The 22,638-nt window shown below is 39.4% G+C and overlaps 1 protein-coding gene across 2 annotated transcripts in view; it reads right to left on the bottom strand.

Moving 5' to 3' along the window:
* ITGA9 (integrin subunit alpha 9) overlaps positions 1-22,638 on the bottom strand; it is a 212,119-nt gene that overhangs the window by 4,116 nt on the left and 185,365 nt on the right. Inside the window, exon 27 of one of the 2 annotated variants that reach the window (XM_054274023.1) lies at positions 17,863-17,982. The exons of the other annotated variant lie outside the window; for it this stretch is intronic. Coding sequence (XP_054129998.1) covers positions 17,863-17,982 — 120 coding nt within the window. The remainder of the gene's footprint in view (positions 1-17,862; positions 17,983-22,638) is intronic. 2 annotated transcript variants of the gene reach the window in all.

The raw sequence follows: 22,638 nt of genomic DNA, 5'->3' as shown, positions 1-22,638 counted from the left end.
GTTATGTGGCTGCAGTTGAGTCGGGCTCAGTAGCATTTTGCATGTGAATCACTCTTTTCAACTCTTTTGTTATTAATATTGTTGCTGTTACTATTTGTTTTCTTATCTCATTGCTGTTTCCAGTAAATTGTTCTTACCACAACCTATGACCTTCACATTTTGTACCGCCAATTCTCCTCTCCATCCCACCTAAAAGGAGTTCGGAGTGTTTCAGTGGGAACACTAAATTCAAGAATATGATTCCTAAAGCATGACAGCCTAATTTGGTGCCAAGTGGGTCACAAAAGTTATGATAACAACAGATCTGCAAACAGATTTGAACAGAGCAGGCTGGAAACAAACTTCATCTAAGCCCTTGTTGCATTAGGTACGGAGCCACCTGGCTACAATGTCGCTTGATCTGTTCATGTGGTTGTGGCACTGTCCTGGTTCAGAGCAAATTTGGGAGAGAATCCCCAAAGGGGCTCTGGTAGGAAAGCAGATCCAATCGGCCCCTGCCCCCAACAGGTTTGGGAGAAACCTCTGCCTGAGGAAGCCACTCATGAGAAGCAGAGCAACAGGAGAGTGCTTTTACAGGAGGCAAAGAGAAACTGTGTGTCCTGGTTTAGGGCAAATCTGGGAGAAAACCTACTAAAGGGCCCCCCACGGAAAGCAGGCTTACACAGCCCCTCCCCCCCAACCAGTTCAGGATGCATTTATTTGGAGAGAAGTGGAAGAAAACCTGTTTATTTAACAGGCAAAGCACTCCCCAGCACAAGAAATGAACAATACCAGATGACAAAACTAATTCGCTGCTCTGAAGAGATGACAAATTCAGAAAGTCTCTCCAGTGGGTGGTTGCTCTGTTATCAGTCCCTCTGGTACTGGGAAAGGCTTCTGCCCAGAGCAGGGCCCGGAAGGCCACAAAGTACAAGCTCTTGGTGTTTTCCCGGGTCCCAGTCTGGAGCAGGTTTGAACGATTCCAAGACAAGAGAAAGAAAAACAGTCCAGGGAAAACTCTGACTGCCTCAGCTAGCTAAACTAACTAAAAAGCAAAAGGAGTGCTCTGTTCTGCCCCGTCCATGCCCAGACAACAACAGTGGAGTTCTGTGTTCCAGCAGACTGGGGGAGAGTGCAGCTGATAACGAAACTCTGCTTCTTCTTCTCCCTGCCTTCAATGTCAGAGCCAGTCTTGAAGGCACAGAATATAATATCCAGCATAAACAGAACACCCAATTGGGGATACAAGCATCATAATGCCACACTAGGACACTATGAAAAGCTGTGGAAAGCTGAAGGGTTATAAGGGAAGAGGAGGCATCATCCACTAAAGACAACACAGGAAATGAGAAAAGGATAGATGGGCTAGAATAACTAAATTAAAGGATGTCTGTAAAATCCATGGATGGTTTCAGGTTTTGAATCTAAAGCACTTTATAGTAGCTCTAATACTTGAAGCACCTCCGGAAAGGACTGGTTATTTTTTGTCACTTCAAAACCTGAAACCATCCATAGGTTTTTACACATATCTTTAATTTAGTTATTCCAGCCCATGTACCCTTTTGTAGCACAATCCTACAGTATATGTTGAGAAGAAAGCATGTTTCTGGCAATATTGAATAATAAAACAATACAAAAACTGTTAGTCTGAGATGGGAAATTACACCTATTATTGTGAAGTTATTTCTTGCCATGTGACAGCCAAGTCCTCTATTCAAACACAGGTACTTAGTCTTTAGCATACACAACTTCCTTTAACTGCCATGCCAGATTTAAAATCCCTTCAATCCCAAGTAAATCATATCTAACAACACTCATATAGAATAGCATTCTTCAAGCACCCACAAAAACGGAAAACTTCAATCAAAAATCATTTCAAACTCTTGAATTAGTATCATAATAATGAATTATCTTGTTGGGATTTTTTTCTGATGCTACTTTCTGCATAACCAAAGGCTGAATTACTAGATCTTATATTTTCCTAAACTTCAAAAGTATAAGCACTTACCCAACACAACCTGAAGTATGGGACTGTGGCTATCTCTCTAGGATGTGAATTATAAATATGTTTGAAGAGTATTGAGATTAAAAAATAAAATTTAATTTGCAGTTGGGAAAAAACAAAACTGATCAGAGGGCAAGCAATATCTGCTTTTATTTTATTCACCGTTGTGTAAATTTCTAAAGTGTTTTTATCATACCCAACAAGTTTTATTCTCCCAATCAAATAAAAGGAGAAATAGCTTGAAACGTGAATTGTAGAACAATGGTTATGTTTTGCATTCTAAAAATATTTTCCCATTAATATAAGTAGTTAGGAAATAAGAAAAAAATTGTAACAGTCACACACTGCTGTAAAAACAACATTGTGTCTTAATTACAGTAGTGCTTCAACTATAACTGAGTTAGGAATAGAGGTTTGTGAACAACGATACTCAAACAGAATTCAAAACTGTATCAGAAGGTTTTGCCACTTCTTAGTTTTTAATTAAGTTTCTCTAGTGCATACTCTGTGTCTTAAACTGCACACAAGAAGTACTGATTTTTTAACAATATTATTCTATTGACAAGGTTACCGTCCACAACATGCCAACAAGTAAAAAGAAAAGCCAACATGTAAAAAGAAAAGACAGAAAAGTAAGTACTAACAAAGGGGTGAGAAATAAAACATAAGAACCACTGAAGAAATCTCCCAGGGAACAAAGCGTTGACAACATACTTTAGGTTTAGTGCCTTAGTCACAAGCTGTCTTTCCTTTCGTACACAATTTCTTTATCTAATATAAGCAGTGCCCAGTCATACCTGATGAACACTCTGCATTTACATAATTAATCTTTTACTGCCACATTGCTAATCTAGGTGGATGTCCCAAAGCATTCACAATCAACTTACACTTCTCATCTTTTTTTGGTGTGTACTACTTGGGTACTTCTCCCTTCACATAAATAGTACCACAGCTAGAAAAATATGCAGCTAATCATGGGTCAAAGCAGGGCCAGGAACTACACCCCATTAACATGCCACCAGTCGGCAGAGGAACAACACTCCCAACATCTGCAAAGCAGGGTTGCTGAGATTAGAAGCATGGAGTATTTAACCATGTAGGGATTGATCACTATTTATTATGCATCTCATAATGCATCTCGAAATGCATCTCAATTTACTGTCATCAAGAAGGCAGGTAAAAACACTTTGCACTTGGGTTTGCATAGCCCTGGATGATTCTGGCAAGCCATCAGTTTCAAGAGGATGTTCTTTCTCCCCATTAAAGAATGCTTGCCACAGTACAAAGAGGTCACACACAGATATTTGTATCAGCTTTTCCACCAAGAATTGTCAAACTGTCAATCCTGTGAGGAAGAGGCATGTTTTGAGAGGAGCAATGTGTCTTGTCTATAGTTAAAGGAGAAAATGTGCATTTCAGAGGAAGGATGATAGTGTAACTGAAGTAAGCTTATGAGCCTGCAGGAGGTCTGGCTTCGATTATTGTCTTTCATTGATTTTTTGAGAGGCAAATCCCTCAACTTTCTTATAATGTAGGTTCTCATTTGCTCAATGAAACAAGTACATGAAAATAATGTGGTTCAAACATCAACATTCCACAAGTGGCTGCACTCACATATAATACACACTTTGTACATGTACACAATGACATATATACTTATACAGCCAGGGAACTGAGGCAAAGGTAAGTCAGTTGCTTGCTCAAAGATAAGTTCTCCTCTGCAAATGCTTTGTTTAGCTATTGTGGAAGAATTTCATACCTACTATCTGTATCTGATCCCACTGTATTGCACCTGATAGACATTGCTATGGCACAAAGCATTAGCAACGTACACAAAATAGGCCTTAACTTTTAACTTACTTTCATCGAATCTGGCTAAAATTTCTTGAGATATTACTGCTGGTATGTTGGGAGAAGATCTGTAGTTCTTCACAGACATTAAAAGTAAATTTATTTCACATACTGTAGTACTAAAACAAGCATAGTTTTTAAACACACATTTTATTAGGCAGTTACTTTGTAATGTTGAAATAATAAGATAAAACTCTTTTTTTGATAAGAGCATTCACAAGTAATAAACTTACCTAAAGAGATATAGCAATATCAGACCACCCAATGTCTGGGAATGATTGGCATCTGACTCCAAGGCTTCGGAATGCCGAACACTTGCTTTAGTAAAACTATATTATATTACATTATACTATACTATACTATACTATACTATACTATACTACAAAGAATACTAAAGAATACTTACTACTAACTAAAAACTCATGACTATCTGCCAACTGACAGTCCCCACAGTTTGGACCTGATAGGTTAATTAACATAAACAATTCCACCAGAATCCAATCAAGCAATCACCTTGGGTAAACAATCTCCAGACCACATTCCACATGAGCACAAACAAAGGAGCAGCAAATAAGATAAGAATTGTTTTGATAATTCTTTTCTCTGCTTTTCTCACAGCTTCTTTCTGTTCTGAGGGCATGTGAATACCCCAAAGGGATCATTAAATAAACTACTATTTTAACCAAATGCCCTATACCTATCTGAAAGACCAAATATCAAAAAACAGTCACTAAGGCTAGGTACCTTTCCTGGTTCAAGACAAATTTGGGAGAGAATCCCCAAAGGGTCTCCTCTAGGAAAGCAGATCCAATCGATCCAACTGCACACAGAGAGGGACACCAGTACAGACAATCTAATTTAATACATAGGGTTCTTTTAATACAACATGCCTTTCCATTGTCACTGATGCCAGAATGTCACCCCATTCATCAATAATTTTTCCTCCAAGCAATTCTTGTGCAACTTTTCTCCCAGGAGCTGTTCAGTTGGCTTCAATGGAGCTACTCAGTAATGTGGTGACTAGAGCTGTTAGGTCTGTTATTTACCCTTGGAATATCTTTACCATGTAGGTATCATCTAGGTTGCTTCAGACAAGACTTATTCATCTAGGCTTTCATTTGTGCATACATAGAACCTTTTGTTAAAGACTCAGTATTTACAGTACTTCAAAAATTAAGAGAATTCCAGTGACTGGACTCATAAAGATCTTTCAGTGCTGAGTTAGGGTAACCTGAGTTTAAGGAAAATACAACGTCTTGCATCTTCCAGCATAGTAACCATGTACAGTATCCTGCAAGATAGATACTACCAATATACTTATAAGTATCATTTAAAAAATTGGCCAACATTTAAAAGTACAAACATTTCCATATAATTTAAAAATTTTTACCTATTGCAAAATTTTACTGTATAGTTTATTTTAAAGAAATCATAGAATGAACACAGCCATCAACAAATGTTCATCTCTGATTATCTCTCTCAAAACTGAGAAAGAACACAATGTCTACTGCATTGTGTAGTAGACAGATAAAAGTGTCTTCTAAAATCTCAACAGGGAATAGGACAGTAACTAAAGATATCATTGCTGTAAACACAATTAATTTAAAACATATCTCAATCCATATTTTCCTTTTCCTCTCCAAAGAAAAGAAAGAAACATTACTGACATATTTTTTGCTTTGTTTGAAAACTAGAGACTAAACTGTAATCAATTAAAAAAAAAAAGGAGCTTGACAATCATACTTTTATGTATTTGATTGGTGAAAAAGATTTGAATAAAAGTTGTACCATGTTCACAATTATCAGAATAAGTCACCTTCATGGGTTAGCCAAACCAGAAGGAAATGGCTCTGTCTGGTGTAAGTTATAATACAGCACTGTCCATTGTAACACCAAAGACAGAATTCAGACTAGGCAAATCACATTTGCTCTATTATTGGCATTTGGGTCTGAGAGATGCTAATAACTTCCAATAAATATACATATTGTGTTCTGGTAGTGGGAAATCTTGGAACCTTAGGTACTTATTTGCAGTTTTTCAGTGTACACATCCGTTGTTTTTCTGGTTTAGAATCCTGAAAATAATGGCTATCTTTTGTCTTTTCTGAAACACATTCTGAACTACAACTCTACCTCTCTCTTGCCAGTGGATTACATTTGTCTGCATAGTTCCAGGATAAGAGCAACACAGCAACAATGGCTGTGATGTTTTCAAAGTACTCTGGCATGCACAGCTCTCATTTGGAGGACACTGAGACCACCGAGAACACTCAGTCACAACATTATTGTTGCACATTTGCATAGTTCATTTTATCAGAAAGATAACAAAGGCATTTGACAAATACTGGCCACATGCCACCACTGAAATGTTCCCAATCTTTCTTTTGAGGGTAGAGAACAAGTATTAAATGGCAGCCAGCAAACTCAGTGGTGAAGGCAGTGTTTTGGCTACAACAGCAGCATTAACCATTTACTTGTGCAAGAACAAAAAAAGATGACCAAACTCAATCTTTCTGCAACATCCAGTCAGAATTCAAAAAGCACAGCTTTTAGTGGAGTAATTGGCTGTAGAAAACCTGAACTTTGAGGCACTGTTGCAAGAATATGAACTTTTTTGGTCTCCACAAACCAAGAGTCTACAAAAATTTTGTGGTGCTTGCTTTGGTTCAGGAAAATGAAAAAATAAAATAAGTTTTGATTGTTCTTTAAGAAAATAAAGAGACTTCAAATGATCCACTCAGCTTCTGCCTGGTGAAAACTTTATTTTTTGTACAGACAGCAACCACTTCCATTGTCCCATTTTCTCCTCAAGGCTTCCTAGACACTATACAAAATTAAGATCTATCCATGTTTGGGGGTAATACTGGTTTGGTGTTGAATCACAGAACTTAATTATCACCTGACTGCATTTTTAATATTTGTAACAGGATAATATTGAAAAACTTATTCTAGGTCTTCTGAACCTAGAGTCTGTATAAAAAAAGTAGTATCCTGAGAAGCCTACATGTGAGATAGCAAGTAACAACTTACTTAAAGTAACTAGATAAACGTGTAACAAAAGCAGTAAAGTTGAAAAATTTATCACAAAACCATAGAGAATGCAATGCTTCGAGGACTACAGAAAGAGGAATTTCAGAGAATGCAAACAAAGTCACTTTTTGCAGTTTTTATGGACAGACGGGACAGGTATGAGCTATTAGGTTGCTAAAAACTGAGATCATATTTTTGTGAATGAGAACGACCTCAAAAATTCGAGGAAAAAGGTGAGCAGGACCTTAGTAAGTTTGAAAAGATAGTGTTGACATGCATTTAAATAAAGGAGAGATTATGAAGATGAAAATAACCAAGAAAGAAATCAGAAGAAATATAGACTCCTTAAGTTCCAAGGCAACAGGTGCATCCCTCTACATCTCTGCAGAGAAGATCTTTGTGATCTGTTCTCTTGGGTTACAATGTAAGATGTATACCAAACATACCAAAAGTATTCTACTCCCATTTATATAAGCTGTTAAAATGGGTGGAGCAATGTTCTTTATCTTCTTCATGACTCAGCCCTGATAACTCCCTCTGGGGAAGCAGGAGCCACCCTGGGGGAACCATCTCTGCTAATGGGCCATCAAGGTCTCTCAGCATGACTCACAGAATAACACCATTCCATTGTGAGATAACCTGGCCTGGGGGAGGAACCAAGCATTTCTGGATATAATCTGAGGCTTGGAATACCACAAAAGGACCACCACTGGATTCCAAGAGCACAGGACTTCTCGATAACCACCACTGGACCTCCAGAGAAGGATCAGACCTTTTCTACAGGATCACCGTTTCAACAAGGCAACATCCATCACTCCAGTGGTACTGCAGACATCATTTAATTGGACTGCTACCACCACCCTGACCAACAGGGTATCAGGTCGTATTCTGACTCTGTGAGTTCAAGACAGTGTTTCTGTACTACTGCGTTTATTGTAATTTTCCTATTAAATTGTAGTTCTGATTTGGAATCTCTCACAGAATATTTGTGTGGAGTTAATTCCTCTGCTGATTTGCTTTCAAACAAGCACAGCTGTGAAATACATCATTCCCACCAGTAGTGCCTAGTAAGTGCTTTCACAGCAAGTTGATCTGACTGCCTTGTTTATCTGAACAATTATGATTCTTCATTTTTGGCTTTACCATAGTACACAATGGTTTCTTCTTGGAATTATATGTACAGAAAGGAAGAAGCATGTGAATTCAGAATAAACACAACAACTTTCACCACAGACATGGAATGCCACTCAGTTTCAATAGGTTTCTCTGTCCCCACCTCTTAAAACAACATTCAAAGTCATATAGCTTCAAAGTCATATAGTCCAGCTGGGGGACTTTTTTCAATTGAAATGTACTCTTACTGGAAAGATTATATATAAATAGAGTGGAGGGAGAGAGAGAAAAATAAAGATAGGAATATATCTATACACATATATAAATGTATGCATATATATGTGTATATGTACACATATATATTAATGTATACTTTGGTCACAGTAACCCCATGTATCACTACAGGATGGGGACAGGGTGACTGGAAAGCTGCCTGGCAGAAAAGGACCTGGAAGTTCTGATCAACAGCCATCTGAACGTCAGCCAGCAGTGTGCCCAGGTGGCCAAGAAGGCAAATGACATCCTGGCCTGTACCAGCAATAGCGTGGTCAGCAGGGCCAGGGCAGTGACTGTTCCCCTGTGTTCAGCACTGGTGAGGCTGAGCCTCAAGTACTGTGTTCAGTTTTTAGCCATTCACTTCAAGAAAGACATTGAGATACTAGCAAAAGTCATGAGAAGGGACAATGAAACTGATGAAGGGTCTACAGAATAAATAACATAATGAGTAGCTAATAGAGGTAGGTTTTCAGCTGGAAAAAAGGAGAGTCAGGGGAGACCTTACTGATCTCTACTGCTACCCGAAAGTAGGCTATAGCAAGGAGGGAGTCAGCTACATCTCTCTGGCCACTAGTGACAGGACAAGAGGAAATGGCCTCAAAGCTGTGCCAGGGGAGATTCCAGCTGGACATGAGGAAGAATATCTTCACTGAAATGGTGGTTAAGCATTGGAATAGGCTGCCCAGGGAAGCAGTAGAATTACTATCTCTGGTGGTGTTCAAGAAATGACTGGATGTAGCACTTACTGCCATTGGTCTAGTTGACAAGGTGGTGATTGGTCAAAGGTTAGACTCAATGATTTTGGAGGTCTTTTTCTACCTTGATTTTATGATTATGTATATATCTGTGTGTGTGTGTGTGTGTGTGTGTGTGTGTGTGTGTGTGTGTGAGTGTGTGTGTGTGTATGTGTAACAGCCGCACTTCTCCCCTACACTGAAATCCAAAGAGGTTTTGTGCCGTAACGGTATTTCCCTATGCACCTTGGGGTAGAAACTGTAGTGTTGGGGGTTTTTTGTGTTTGTTTTTTTTTTAAATCAGTTTTATTTCATTGCAGAGCTGCTACCCAAAACCTGACCATCTGGAAAGGGAGTTGGTGTGATGACTGCTCAGGCAACACTGGTTAGATACTGCCACCTGAGCTGTAAATGAAAGGGAGAGAAAATGTTTTGGGGCTTGTAACATAATGCAGCGCAATCACTGGGAATGATTAGGCGCAGCGTTTAGAAGTATTTATTTTTTTCTTTCACTGGAATACGATGGGCTTTATGGTTTGGACCATTTAAAAAGACTTAATATTTGAAGCCCTAAGAAAAAGGCTCTCCTTCCAAAAAGGGGAATACTTTTTTGATTTTACAATATAGATGAATTTAAAGTTAGCTTTAGCCTTGGTTAGCTTCAAATATCTTTTGAATGCTGAAACAATATGTGAGGCAATGGCAACTACTCTGTGTAGGGGAATACAAGTGTTCTTTCAAAGACACACAGTCCCAAGTTATTTCTCCTAAAATCTAAAAAAAAAGTCTTCCAATTCTCATTTTAAGACAAAAGGCAAAAATGTACTGTGTAGCACACACTGAAGAGCAAGAATCCTCTGGCTAGACAAACCACCCCCCCAATATCTGTGTTAGTCTTCTTGTCCTTCTCTCCACAATCTTCTCAAAAATCCACAAAGTAGAGATTCTTATTACATGAGACATCCAGAGATCAATTCTTTGACCCAGGAATCCAGAAAGCAATGCTAGAAACCTCATTTTAGCCAAGTCAGAGCTTGGATACCATAGAGACAGGCTCAGCTCAGAGATATGCTTAATGTCAAATAAGTAAGTTTTGATAAATGTCCATTTCCTGTGTTAAACATACCACAGAGAAACAAAATAATGTTGCTGCAGTGAATATAAATGAATATAAAATCTTTGTTTTGAGGATCACTTCCACAGCTGGCTCCGTGGATCACTCAGCTGCCCAAACATCCAGCCTAGTGCTCACTTACACATTCCCTCTTTGATAACATTTTGTTTTTTCAGTGCACTTAATCAAAATGATATGAATGACATAATTCACTTCACCACTCAAGCCAGTTCAAATGTAGGAATTTCAATCCAAAACACTGTAAAGCACTAGTCATTAATAGAATATTTACTGTGTTATATCACACTTCAGTTTTGCCTTTGCATGGTGTATACCTGGTCTAGATGTGCATAAATACATTATACCCGAAGGAGACCTTGTCCTGACACATTGCTTCAATCCTGACACCTGAGGGAAGCGTGTTTGGGACAGCACTTGCCAAAATAAACCAGCCATCACTGCCTTTCCCTCCTGAATTATTGCCAGTGCTTGTGAAACCACAGGCCTATCTAGCATGTGGGTAGCTGGCTTGAAGGAAAGCAACCTCCTGCCCTGCTCCACTTTCCACAAGTATCAGCAGGCCACCAAAGGGGTATGGTCCAATCTCCACATAAAAAAGCAAAATATATTGCTGTGGGCAACAGTGTGGGAGCTCCTCCTGCTCCTTCCTGCAAATAGACAACCACAGGTGAGGCACCAGTGGGCAGAGAGAGCTATGCTGCAAAGAATCTGGCAAGTATGAGAGCATGTCCTCACAGATGCCTGCACAAAGTTATCCAGTGGATGAACAAGACAGAAAAAGCCACAAGTTGGGCTGTCCAACAAAAAGGCAAAAATGGCAATCCTTGCCAGTCTGCCTTATGCATGGCATCTTGTGGAAGTCAGGGAAAAGCTGCTCACCCTCTCTGAATCTGTATGAACTTAAACCAGAGAAAGCCCAAAATCTACATGAAATATGAAAATAAATATAGAAATAAAGCCACTCAAAAACTGATCAAGCTCATGGTAAAAAGCTTTTTATATGTGTATAAACATGGCTGTGATCTTGCACATAAATAAATAAGCTTTTATTTGAAGGGAAACAACCAAACACTTAACGTCACTTCTATTGACAAGAACCCCCTAAACTGTGCAATTTTAGATTTACAAATAATGAAATAATTACCATCCTCATCTTAGTATGATGCACAGCAAACTCATTCTGTTTAAAAACAGAATTTTGTGCTGGAATGTCCCTGAGATCTCACTCCTGCTAATGCTATTAATTCTAGCATTGTGTAATGTGAAATATTTACATGTATTCTAGTATTCTTCTGTAGTTTTAAGGAACTGTCTACTCCATTTGCAAAACATCAGCATGTCTGAGGGTTTGTCCTCTTTTGAGGTGTAGTTGTGCACACAGCAAGAGCGTACTTTCCACCTAGGGCTGAGACATGGGTGCTACCAGCACACTCTATACTGCTGCCGGAGTTCAGTTCTGTTACAATGAGTTTGCTCCAGCTCCTGCTCTTTTTTGTGTAAACAGCTGCCTTCCAGCACCACAGTTTAGCCCTAATTAATTTCTTAATAAAAGTATAATTTATTTTATAATCTAGTCCTGAAACTTGGCTAAATTCTCATTCTTACTGGCAGTTCTAAGATATCCAAATTGCTATCTAATTAAAATCTGTTCTTTCATTCCACATTTAAAAACTAAATTCTAATATAAAGTTGGGATTGGTTTTTTTTTACTTCTTCACACACAAAATTTAGGAATGACTGTAGGATCTACTTGGTCAATTTTGTCTAAAAAATATTTACAATCAGACAACTAAAATTCCTCTGTAGGACTGCAACTTTCCTGTGGGAAATAGTAAATATAAGAAGATTTCAGAAAGCTGGAAATGTAGGCCTTAGAAACAGAAAGAGCAGAGAAAATCAGAACTAGCTGCAACTGCAAAGTCTGAAAGTAGAAAAAGTTACAGCAGTATAGTACAATTGGCATTACATTGCAAAATTCAGATGATTTGCAAAATGCATTGTTAAAATTTTCAGGTATTTTTTCTATTCATTATCCAGCCCAGAAATTGTTGCAAGCAAAATTGAGTTTTAGAGAAAAACCCATGCTAAGTGAAGAACCTTTAAGTACTATAACTCTCTTCCCTGATGAGTCAAAGAAGATACATAAATCAGTGATAGTATAGTTAAATCAAACCACTAAAACATGAGAATCAGACATTCAAACAGTAGAAGGGTCTCCTCAGATTGTTGAACTAGCTGCAGAAGTTAAGGCTTTTCAGCTCTTTCTACAACCTTTTAATTTGATTACAAATTCTGCTGATCTTACTAATGTAGTTAAAAGAATAGAAGGACCACTTTTAAAGGATGTTAGTAATGATACCCTATATCATTGTCTTTCATGTCTTTATACAATTTTACAATTTTACAGAATCCACCGATATCTTGTTTCTCACATTAGAGCTCATTCCTCGCTTCCAAGATTTATAGTAGGAAGAAATGTAAGAGCGGATAAACTGACAATGGTTGTTTCAAACACTTCACCAAATATTTTTAAACAAGTAAAACTAAGTCATGCCTTTGTTCCCCAAAATGCACAAGAACTTGTGCAGACGTTTCACATTTCCAAAAGTCAAGCTAAAGCTATCATTAGTACTTACCCTGATTGTCAGCTTGTGCCACCCCCTGTTTCTACAGGAGCTGTCAACCAACTAGGTTTACAAAGCCTACAATTATGGCAACCAGGCATCACTAAGTACCCTTCCTTTAAGAAGGGTAGTTAGTGATGCCCACACAAGAGAAACAAGTAATCTTGCCTGTCAACATTTTTTACGAGCATTTGCTTCACAAAGTGTGCCCCAAGAAGTAAAAACAGACTATTGCCCTGCATATATATCCCAAAAAGTGGTCACATTTTTAGTAGATTAAGATGTTCGCCACACCTTTAGTATTCCTCACTCCTCCACAGGTCAAACAATTATCGAAATGACGCATCACACAATAAAATGCACTCTACATCAACAGAAGGAATCAGTAGATGCAATGCCACAGATGAGATTAAGCAAAGTTTTATATGTTTTAAACATTTTGAATAGCTCTTTTGCAGAACCTGATCCACAAATTTTTAGGCATTTTTCAAATTACGCAGGTGAAATTGAAAGAAAATCCCTTGTTTTAATTAGGAGCCCTGAGACAGGACAAATTGAATTCCAACTAATAACTTGGGGTAATAGATATGCTGATGTCTCTACAGGTGCAGGACCTAAGTGTGTTCCGGCAAAGAACATCAAACTCTATCGCACATGAGAAAGCACTGACAAGTCCAAGAGCAGAGAAACAAGTATGCAGATGTGAGACAAAAAGAGACCCTATGGTCCACGCCTGTGAAACCTGCAAACCTTGATTTTATGTCAATGATAAGTGTGTGAATTGTTGGTTTCACGGGGCTCTTTTGGCAAAAGTGTGGTTTCCATTGTGTTATGTCATAGAATAAGAGAAAGTGAATCCCCTCATTGGGTTTTTAAAGGTGAAATTACCTAATTTTTAACACAGTTGATTAGTCCCCAGGTAACTTTGGGAAGGAACGAATACAGAATTTGTGAGTTGAAATATATGGGGAAATCTTTTGCCAAAAAATAGCTCACAAAAGATATGGAGTGAAATTGAGTGTTACGTGGGTGCTGGCTAGCTTTGCTTGCTTCTTGCAGTGCAGATTTGCCTGTGGAACAGCCGAAAACAAATGTTTGGGTGACCTTAGTCAAGGCAGGCTCAGACACTCTGTCTGTCCAATTCGAACCCAGAAAAGCCTTTTTCAAATTGTCTAGTCTGTGTGCCGGTAAAAGATTGGCTGATACCCATATATTATGATCTCTTGACCAAAAAGAAACTTAATAATAAATCAGATGAGGTTGCGTAATCCTGTGGCTGATTGGGACATTTGGACCAAAGAACTTCCCAAACCACTTTCTGAGCCCCAAGAATTGGAGATTCTTAGGTCCTTAACATTAGATTTATGTCTTACATTTTCAGATAGCAATTAGTGAGAGAATGATCCTCCAAAATACAATGTCACTCCCAATTACCCTGCTTACAGAAACTTCAGTTTTTAGTGTAATTACTCAGATAGTTCGGGTGGACTTTCTGGGGTTGATCAATATCCACAACAATTACAAAAGGATATTGGTTCATTTGTGGAGATAGAGCTTGGCAAGGCTTTCCATCACGCCTTGAAGGTATTCCAAGCAGTATTGGATAACTTACTGCACTAGCACCTAGTGCTAATAGAGTCATTAAGAAAAAACATAGAGGAAAAAAATTGCCCATCAACATGAAGAAAATTGTAACAGTGATTTTAGGCCCTGGAAAGCTGTGAAAAGAGTTTCAGCGGGTTTTCATCTACCCCAACTAGCTTCTGCCATGACAGTGAAATAGTTAGATTGAGTTGGATGTTGGCTGAGCAAACAAACCAATGCCACATCCATTGCAATCATGATATGCTGCCAGATGTCATGAGTGTTAGAAATGCTACCCTTCCAAATAGAACAACAACTGATTTTCTTCTACTGGCACATAGACATGGTTGTGAAGATTTTGAAGGATTGTGTTGTATAAATTTGTCTGACCATTCTAAATCCATCCACAAAAGTATTTAAAAGCTGAAAGTTTTACTAGCCTAAATCAAAGAAGACGGTAGATTATGGTGAGACAATTTGTTCAAAGGAGAGCTTTGCACCATGGTTAAGGGAACTTTGTGAAATAGGTTTGTATGTGTTGGCTGTTTAAGTGATGAAACTAGTGGTAGTACCTTGTATACTTTGGTGTGTACGACAAATGACAGACAAAACGATAAAAGAAGTTTTTATCATAGAAGAGAGAGATGTAAGAAATAGGATCACAAAAAGTTCCCAAGATGATACAGAGATGTGGATGTAAGTATAGACATAGATGAAATGCTTTGAATTAAGACCTTAGAATGGATGAGACTTATTAGAACAGTAAATAGTAACCACTACCAGATTTGACTTATATCCTTTGAACAGACCAAATATTTTACAACATTAAAATGACTGTAGTATAAAATAGCAACACCTCAAGTAAGAGAGGTGACTCAAACAAGCAAAAAGACTTATGTAGTGTAGTAGAGTTATGTAATGCAAGGTAGTCAATAAGCGACAAAGTTAAGAAGGCTTCTTTTTGGTTGTACTGAAGGGGGGAAATGTGGGAAATAGTAAAGGGAAGAAGATTTTCAGAAAGCTAGAAATGTAGGCCTTAGAAACAGAAAGAGCAAGGAAAGTTAGAACTAGCTTCAGCTGCAAAGCCTGAAAGTAGAAAAAGTTACAATGGTATAGCAAGCAAGGACATTAAATATTAGCTTGAGTTTTAGGCTTGGCTAAGATGCACCTTAAGATTGCAGGAAAATATGCTAGCAAGATAGTAGAAGGTTTTAAGCTTAATAATGGTCTATTGTGTATTGCTAATAGAAAGCATACAAGCAAGCATTGTATGAAGCAGGTGTACATGTACTTTTAGTAATTGGCTAGAACAATTGTCTGTAAGCTTTAGCAATACACTATTGGCTAGAAAGTTTTTCAAATGTCCTGTAACAAAGAAATCTTTGGCTGTACGTTGGCTGTATGTGAGCTTTTGCATCTTCCTATTGTCTCAACCATGTAATGAGGCTGATGCTGCAGTAAAAGTTCAAGGAATGTACCCCAGCAGTCCTGTCCTGTTTGTGTCCCCAACACACTTTCTCATGTCAGTTTTATATCAAATTTATTATTACCATAATTTTAATAAATACAGTAACTACTGAGTGTGAAATATTGCTTATATATATTTATGTATCAAACTAAGATAAATTAAAATACTGGCTGATACTACCACTCCAGAGTTTTAATCAGTTTCCCTAAAATAAAACCTTAAGTTATTGTATCCTTTAGTAAACATGCAAATCTGTGGATGAAGTACTGGAGCTCATCTGGCATCCAGTATTTCAACTGTCATCTCTGACTCTGGGCAGAGACCTCAAATTCCTTCGCCTCAGCACATATGCATGCAAAACCAGCTGTGTAACCCCAGTTACAGCTATTTGCTGCTGTTACTTGGCATTTCTCTCAAAGCTTTCATGCAACAAAATGGCAGTTTCTTCACATGTACTGAATGATCCCTATAAAATTTAAAAGAGCTTGAAGCATCAAGATAAACCCAGGAAGCAAAGAACTGTATTAACTGTAGTGGAGACCAAGAACTGAACTTGTACAAATTTTACCTGAAGACCCACAGGGTGGTATTTCTCTTATCTTGCACATTTTCAAACAGTTTATTTCATGTCTTTTTATGACAGGAAATGAAAATATGAATTCAGTCATATAGGTATCAGCGGCAATATATCCTTTATCAAAACTGTGTGTCATTGAGACATAAACCCTGGGCCTCTTCCAATCTTACATTTTTCCATTCTCATGGTTATTCTTCTATCTTAATTGCATGGACTTTTTTTCCTTTTACTATTTCTCTATTACACAGAAAACAGAAGTATTTCCCAAATGCCAGAGAAACAGAAGTTATGAGACATTCTAGACTGTGGTCAGAAATTGTTTTCCAAATGAACATAGCTAGTAAGTACTTAGAAATCTTCAAAACTGATTATAAAAGTACTTTAAATCTATAACCCATATAAAGTTTATATATTATATTATATTATATTATATTATATTATATTATATTATATATTATCTGTAACCCAACTATACACACATCTGTAGAAATTAAAATAAGAATTGCATGGCCAGTTTTAGGTTTCTAAATCCATTTTATAGCTTCACAACCAGCAGCAATATGTCCAGCACACTGGGGCTGTGGCCTTCTGTCCCAGCACAGCTCACTAGTTGAGCCTGCAGTACACATGCTACTAAACAGTGCAAGTCAGGGCCCTGGATTTCTGCCATGGGAATCAAAATAATGCTGGACTTGTTCCCATGTGTGCATTTGAGATTTACTCCTCCCAAAGACAGTCCATAACCTTGACTGTGGTCTTTTAAATTTATGGATTGGTAAGAGGGAACTGAAAAATGAAAACACTTGAAGTTCCTTACCCTTCATACTTACCACACCCGATGGCTGCTGTCAAGCGTTAGTATTAGCCCAATTTTATACTGTAACAGTGCTTGGGTAAAAGAACTGCACTTTATCAAAGACAGTGTGAAGGCTGTCTTTTGACAGGTCCAGATGCTTCTTACTCTGGTAAGGCATTTTACTTATCTGGAACTCTGTCTGAGGGATCTGAAAAATGTATTGCTGTATACTCCTCTCCCAAGGGCATCTATCTCTTGGAAAGTACCAGCTAGTTTTTCCAAGACACGTACTCTTTACTGGTCAGGCAAAGTTGACCTGATTTTCAGGAAACTCTGTTCAAAGCAGTGAATCTCAGTCATCATAAAAACATAGAAATGCAAAGTATCTAAGTGTAATACAACAGCAGAGTTCTGTGAGAGACCTTCCATTGTCCTGAAATGATTATTGAAGACTTCAAAATTTAATAACCAGGCTCTAAAAAAACCCACTTTTTCACTTCTTTATGTCTTTAGTCCTTGCATGTCCCTCACAAAAGCTTGTTTATCAAATTGGTCTTGCTGACTAAGGACTTCTGTAATGGAGTAGACAATTATTCAGCTCCTAAAGAAAATTGATGTTAAATACAAGGATAAATTTAAGCTTTCTTCCCTGGGATTAGCTTTGGTTTTATGCTGCATCTGTTATCTTACCTTCCATAAGAGCACAGCCAGCAACAGGAAGATGAGAATTCCCACCAACAAACTGATGGCAATGATCCATCCGACAACATACCCACGAGGCTCCAGATTGTGCAAGGCCTCAAAGACCACCTACATAGCAATTAGAAAAAAAACTTTTTAGAATTGGAAGTTGTATTGTTTTCTCTTGTACTTATCTGATTAAACACATTGTATGGTGGCCTCACTGAACATATTTCATCTGTCAAACAAATAGGGAATGCAGCCTTAATTTAGTGCTTTCCATCAATTTTTTCCAAAGTATTTAAAGCTTTCAAGTGGATTTAGAGTAGTCATGTGTTGGATCCAAGAATATCAGACTCCTCTCCAACATAACACCCTGCCAAGCCCCAACACTGAGCTTGTTCAGGTGCTGGGCCATCAAATGTGCACATAGTTTTGCATGAAAAAATCCATCCCTTGGATTATCAGGGATTGGCATGACACCTTGCATGGCTTGTCTTACTCATCATGTTCTGGCCCTGCCAAACCTCCAGATGCTTCACATGAAATATTGATTATGAACTTCTGTGGGTCAGGTTTTCTCAAGTGAATTTCTTCCCACTTGTTATCAGGGAGATGCTGAGGGTGGCTTTCTAGGTAAACAGACAGTGATTAAGAAACAAAAGGAGTAGCCAAGCACCCTGGTATATTGTTGAAATGGTTTTGGGGAGGGCAACAGGGATTTGGAGTTTTTAGCTGGGTGAGAGTAGTCATTTCCCGGCTTGGAGCAGAGACAGTCATGTGGGGGTTTTTTTCACCTAGGTGAAACTATCAAAACTATCAAAAATTTAGCAAAGATTTATTAATTTGTCTGTGCGACCAAAGTTTGGTCTTCGAAACCACAACAGCCAAAGAGAAAGTGTCGAGCCCGGGATCGGCGCTGGGTGAACACGGATCTGACCTTCCAAGTGTCAGAGCCTTCCCCGTTCACACTCGCGGCTTCGCGCAGCGAGGTTTTATACAGTTTATAAAGATGACCAAATTTCCTTTGTGTCTCTTCACATGCATCAATATTTCTTTCCATGCACAGAGATGGAGAAAAGCTGAGTCCAGGTGTGCCATCAACGTCAATTGGCTTTGGAGGAGCCGTGTATTCAGATGTATCAGTGTGGCACCGCTGACTATCTTGATAGATGCAATCGGCAAGGTGGTAATCGCTCTTGGGTGGCTCCCAACAACTCAGAAAACCGGCGATCATCGTCCTGGAAGCTTCAATTCTTACATTTAGGCATGAATCGTTATCTTCACTTGTGTCTGGGAACTAGTTAAATCTAAATAAGACAGCTGCTCCCGGTCAGGGTGGTCAAAAGACATGGTTTGGATTTCACAATATTTTATACCGTACATTAATAGTATGAATTATCCCTACCATATATTACATTGTTGTTATTTGTTCTGTCTTGTTACATATACATATTTGAGTAATGAACTGCTCTTCCTTTTCCCATATTCTTGCCTCAAAGCTCCAAAATTTTTGAAGTCACAGGAGGGGAAATTTTTGCATTCCAGGAAGATTTCCACCTTCCCTGGCAGATACTTGTATTTTAAACCAAGACTGCTTGTTTTTACCCCCCAAAAAAACTGGACAACTCATACATCACTACTAAATACAAATCATCCCTGCTATGCCTTACAAGACACATTGTGTGAGAGGCAAAGACACATACAGTCATTGGTTTTTCTGGAAATGCTGAGAGCTGTTTTCTTCTCTCTTTTTCTATAACATGTAAGGCAGGGAAATACAGACAACAAAGAGCCTTTGCACCATCTGTCTCAAGAAGACAATGGGAGCAAATTACATTATTCATATATACTATCTGAATTTTCAACTTCTTATTTCAATCAAAACTATTTCCTCAGTAGAAAACTCAAAAACAGCTCTCCTCAGCGAAGGAAATTTCTACGTAAAATTTTGCAATATCCAGCAAATGCAGAGAGGCAGCAGGGGGGCTTTTTAAGATAATTAATTTGCTTTGTCTGGCTTTGTTTTGCAAGACAAAGTAGCTGGTTTTCCTCCCCCCTTCACAAACCACTTTCGCCATCTTTGCTTAAAAATGCCAAAACCATTTTGTAGATGTTATAAATGGGTAATGCGATGGTTGGGTCTCACAATTAAGAAATGAATATTACGTGCATGTTAAGAGAAATTTTATAGATGCATAGTTATGTTATTTTTGTGTGTTCTCCCCATGCACTTGAAGATACTATTGGTTGCCTTGGCCACAGGGGCTTACTGCAGGCTCATGGACAGCTTGTTGTCCATCAGGACCCACAGGTCCTTCTCTGCAGAGATACTTTCCAGTGGTTTGGCCCCCAGCCTGTACTGGTGCAGGGGGTTATGTTTCTCCAGGCATAGGACTCTGCAATTGCCGTGGTTGAATTTCTTTTCTTTTCTGCCCATCTCTCCAAACTCTTGAGGTCTTTTAAAAAGGCTTCACAGCCCTCTGAAGTATCAGCCACTACTCTCAACTTTGTGCTGTCAGCGAACTTGCTGCCCCTTCCCCCAAGTCATAGATGAACAAGTTAAACAATACTGGGCCTGTCACCAAATAGCATATGTGAGCTTGCTACCAAGCCCCAGGATTGAATGACAGGGGCTTCTCCCAATCAGGTCTCTTACGAAACTGCAAGCATTTCACTGGTCAGATCCCGAGGGAGAGCAGAGTTCAGACCAATGAGAACATACAAACCAGGTCTTTCAAAATGCCCTTTATAAGGGCATAAGGAAGGTCTTGGAAAAATAAAATTCCTCTGAGCCACACCAACATCGGGGCTGAGTGTCTCTGTCTCCTTGCCCCTCAACTCCCACACGTGACTTAACACGCAGTGAACCCCAAAGTGATAGGAACTCAACAACACAGAGTGAAGGAGACACACAGTGTTAGAGCTGGATTTTGGTCTGCAAGCCAAAACCAGATTAATAAACAGCCTAGAAAAGAAAAGTGGGGTGTGACCTGGATTACAGGGTGTCAAAGCCTGGATCGGTGTTTGGAACCGGAGAAACAGAGCACGAAGCTGGAAACATGGCATAAAAGCCGAAATAGTGTAAAAACCAGATTTCTGGGGTAAAACTGTGACTCAATGGTTAGACAGTGGCAAAAAAACCCCTTGGCAGACAGCAGAAAGTGCTATGAGGGTTTAAAAACCTGTTTTGTGGACTAAAATCTAAAATAATTTGTGCTTGTGTAAAATATACATGAAATAAGTTGTGCTTGTGCGAAAAATCCTTAAAGATTTAAAACCACAAGCCACAGCCGGGGAAAAGATTGCTTCACAGATTGCAAAACCACAGATGGCAGCGGAGAGAAAGATCTAATTAGCAAACAAAAAGACGTGGCTCCGTACGGAGATGGGCCCTTTCCCGGGACAGTCCAGAGACACCCAAGTGATGAATACTCAATAAGTGTCTACAATCAAGATAGTCAGAGTCGTCAAGGGCGTGCATCCCAATACCAAGTTCCTGTAACTTGGAGATCAGCATTTGTCATTCATCGCTTCCCAGAAATGGTTTTGTCCAGTCCAGCACAGGGAAAAGGAGACTACATGAATATGTGAAGTGATGAGAAGAATAGGAGAAACTCTGCCCCAGGCGGAAAAAACTATAAAACTAACCCAACAGAGGCAACATTCATGAACTAAGGGGATCCGAAGCAGTAGAGTTTGGATCAGTGTTCACCCAGCGCCGATCCTGGGCTGGATGTTGTCCCTTTGATTGTGGCTATTGGGAGATCAAATCTTGGTCACAAAATAAAAGCCTATTTTTTGATTATTAATTCAGCTTTATCATTTATTACCTATAACAAAGACCATGGGAGTTTGGATGTTGGGACCAGATATCTCCATGATGAAGGTACTGATCTTCTTCCTTCAAAAAAGAGGGATTGTTTCCCCAGGGAGTTGGGGAATGCTGGCAGATGCTGGCATTGTCCAGGGAGTCGGCAGGACGGATTGCAAAATCCAGCCATGTGGAGAGATGGCGATTGTCATAATCTCAGCAGGCCACACAGCCCCGGCAGCTCTGAAACACCAGTTGCCCACTGTTGTAATCACTATGCAGCCACTTCAGGACCTTGTATCGTGGGACCTGGCAAGCACACCACACTGCCCTGCTCCAGGGGACCAGACTGCGGGGCATCCGCTCCAACCCCTCCCGGGACCAGGAGAAACTCCGCACCCATTACTCTGTGCCACGTGGTCAATGGGATCAGCCCCACACCCTCCTCAAGTGGCCCAGCAGCACTGCCCATCCACCCAAAATCCCGGGGTGGCGCGGCATGGGGCCCTGCCCCTGATCCAGGCTCTAAGGGACACAGCCAAACCTCTGTGGAGCCTGGCTGCACCTCCAGGGGGAGCGGCCCCACCACCGAGCCTGCTTCCAAAGAGAGCTGCAGAACTCAGAGCCTGGGAAAAACCCTTGCAAAGGTCCTGCTTGCAAAAAGGCAGTGCAGGGAGACAGGAAGGGCTGTGGTACCGCAGGGACAGAGAGGGTCAAGTCTGCCTGAAGAGATGGAGTCGGGCTCACGGGTTAAATGCCTCACAGCAGCTGAAATCAAGACCCACTGTCATCCAGCCAAGCGAGAAGCCAGCAGCTGCTTGCAAATGGATGATAAAGAGACAAACAGACACTAAGTTTCCTTCCCTACAAAGCATTGCAACCACGTTACCCCTTAACAAATCAAGGTTTTAATTTCCCAGAAATTCTAATATTTCTGAAAACATTTGCAAAGGGTAAAGAGTTCATTATAC

This window comes from Melozone crissalis, unplaced genomic scaffold (assembly GCF_028551555.1).
Source record: "Melozone crissalis strain CALT ecotype California unplaced genomic scaffold, PUWL_Pcris_2 ptg000016l_1, whole genome shotgun sequence".
NCBI lineage: Eukaryota > Metazoa > Chordata > Aves > Passeriformes > Passerellidae > Melozone > Melozone crissalis.
This window is presented reverse-complemented; position numbering and strand designations above follow the sequence as displayed.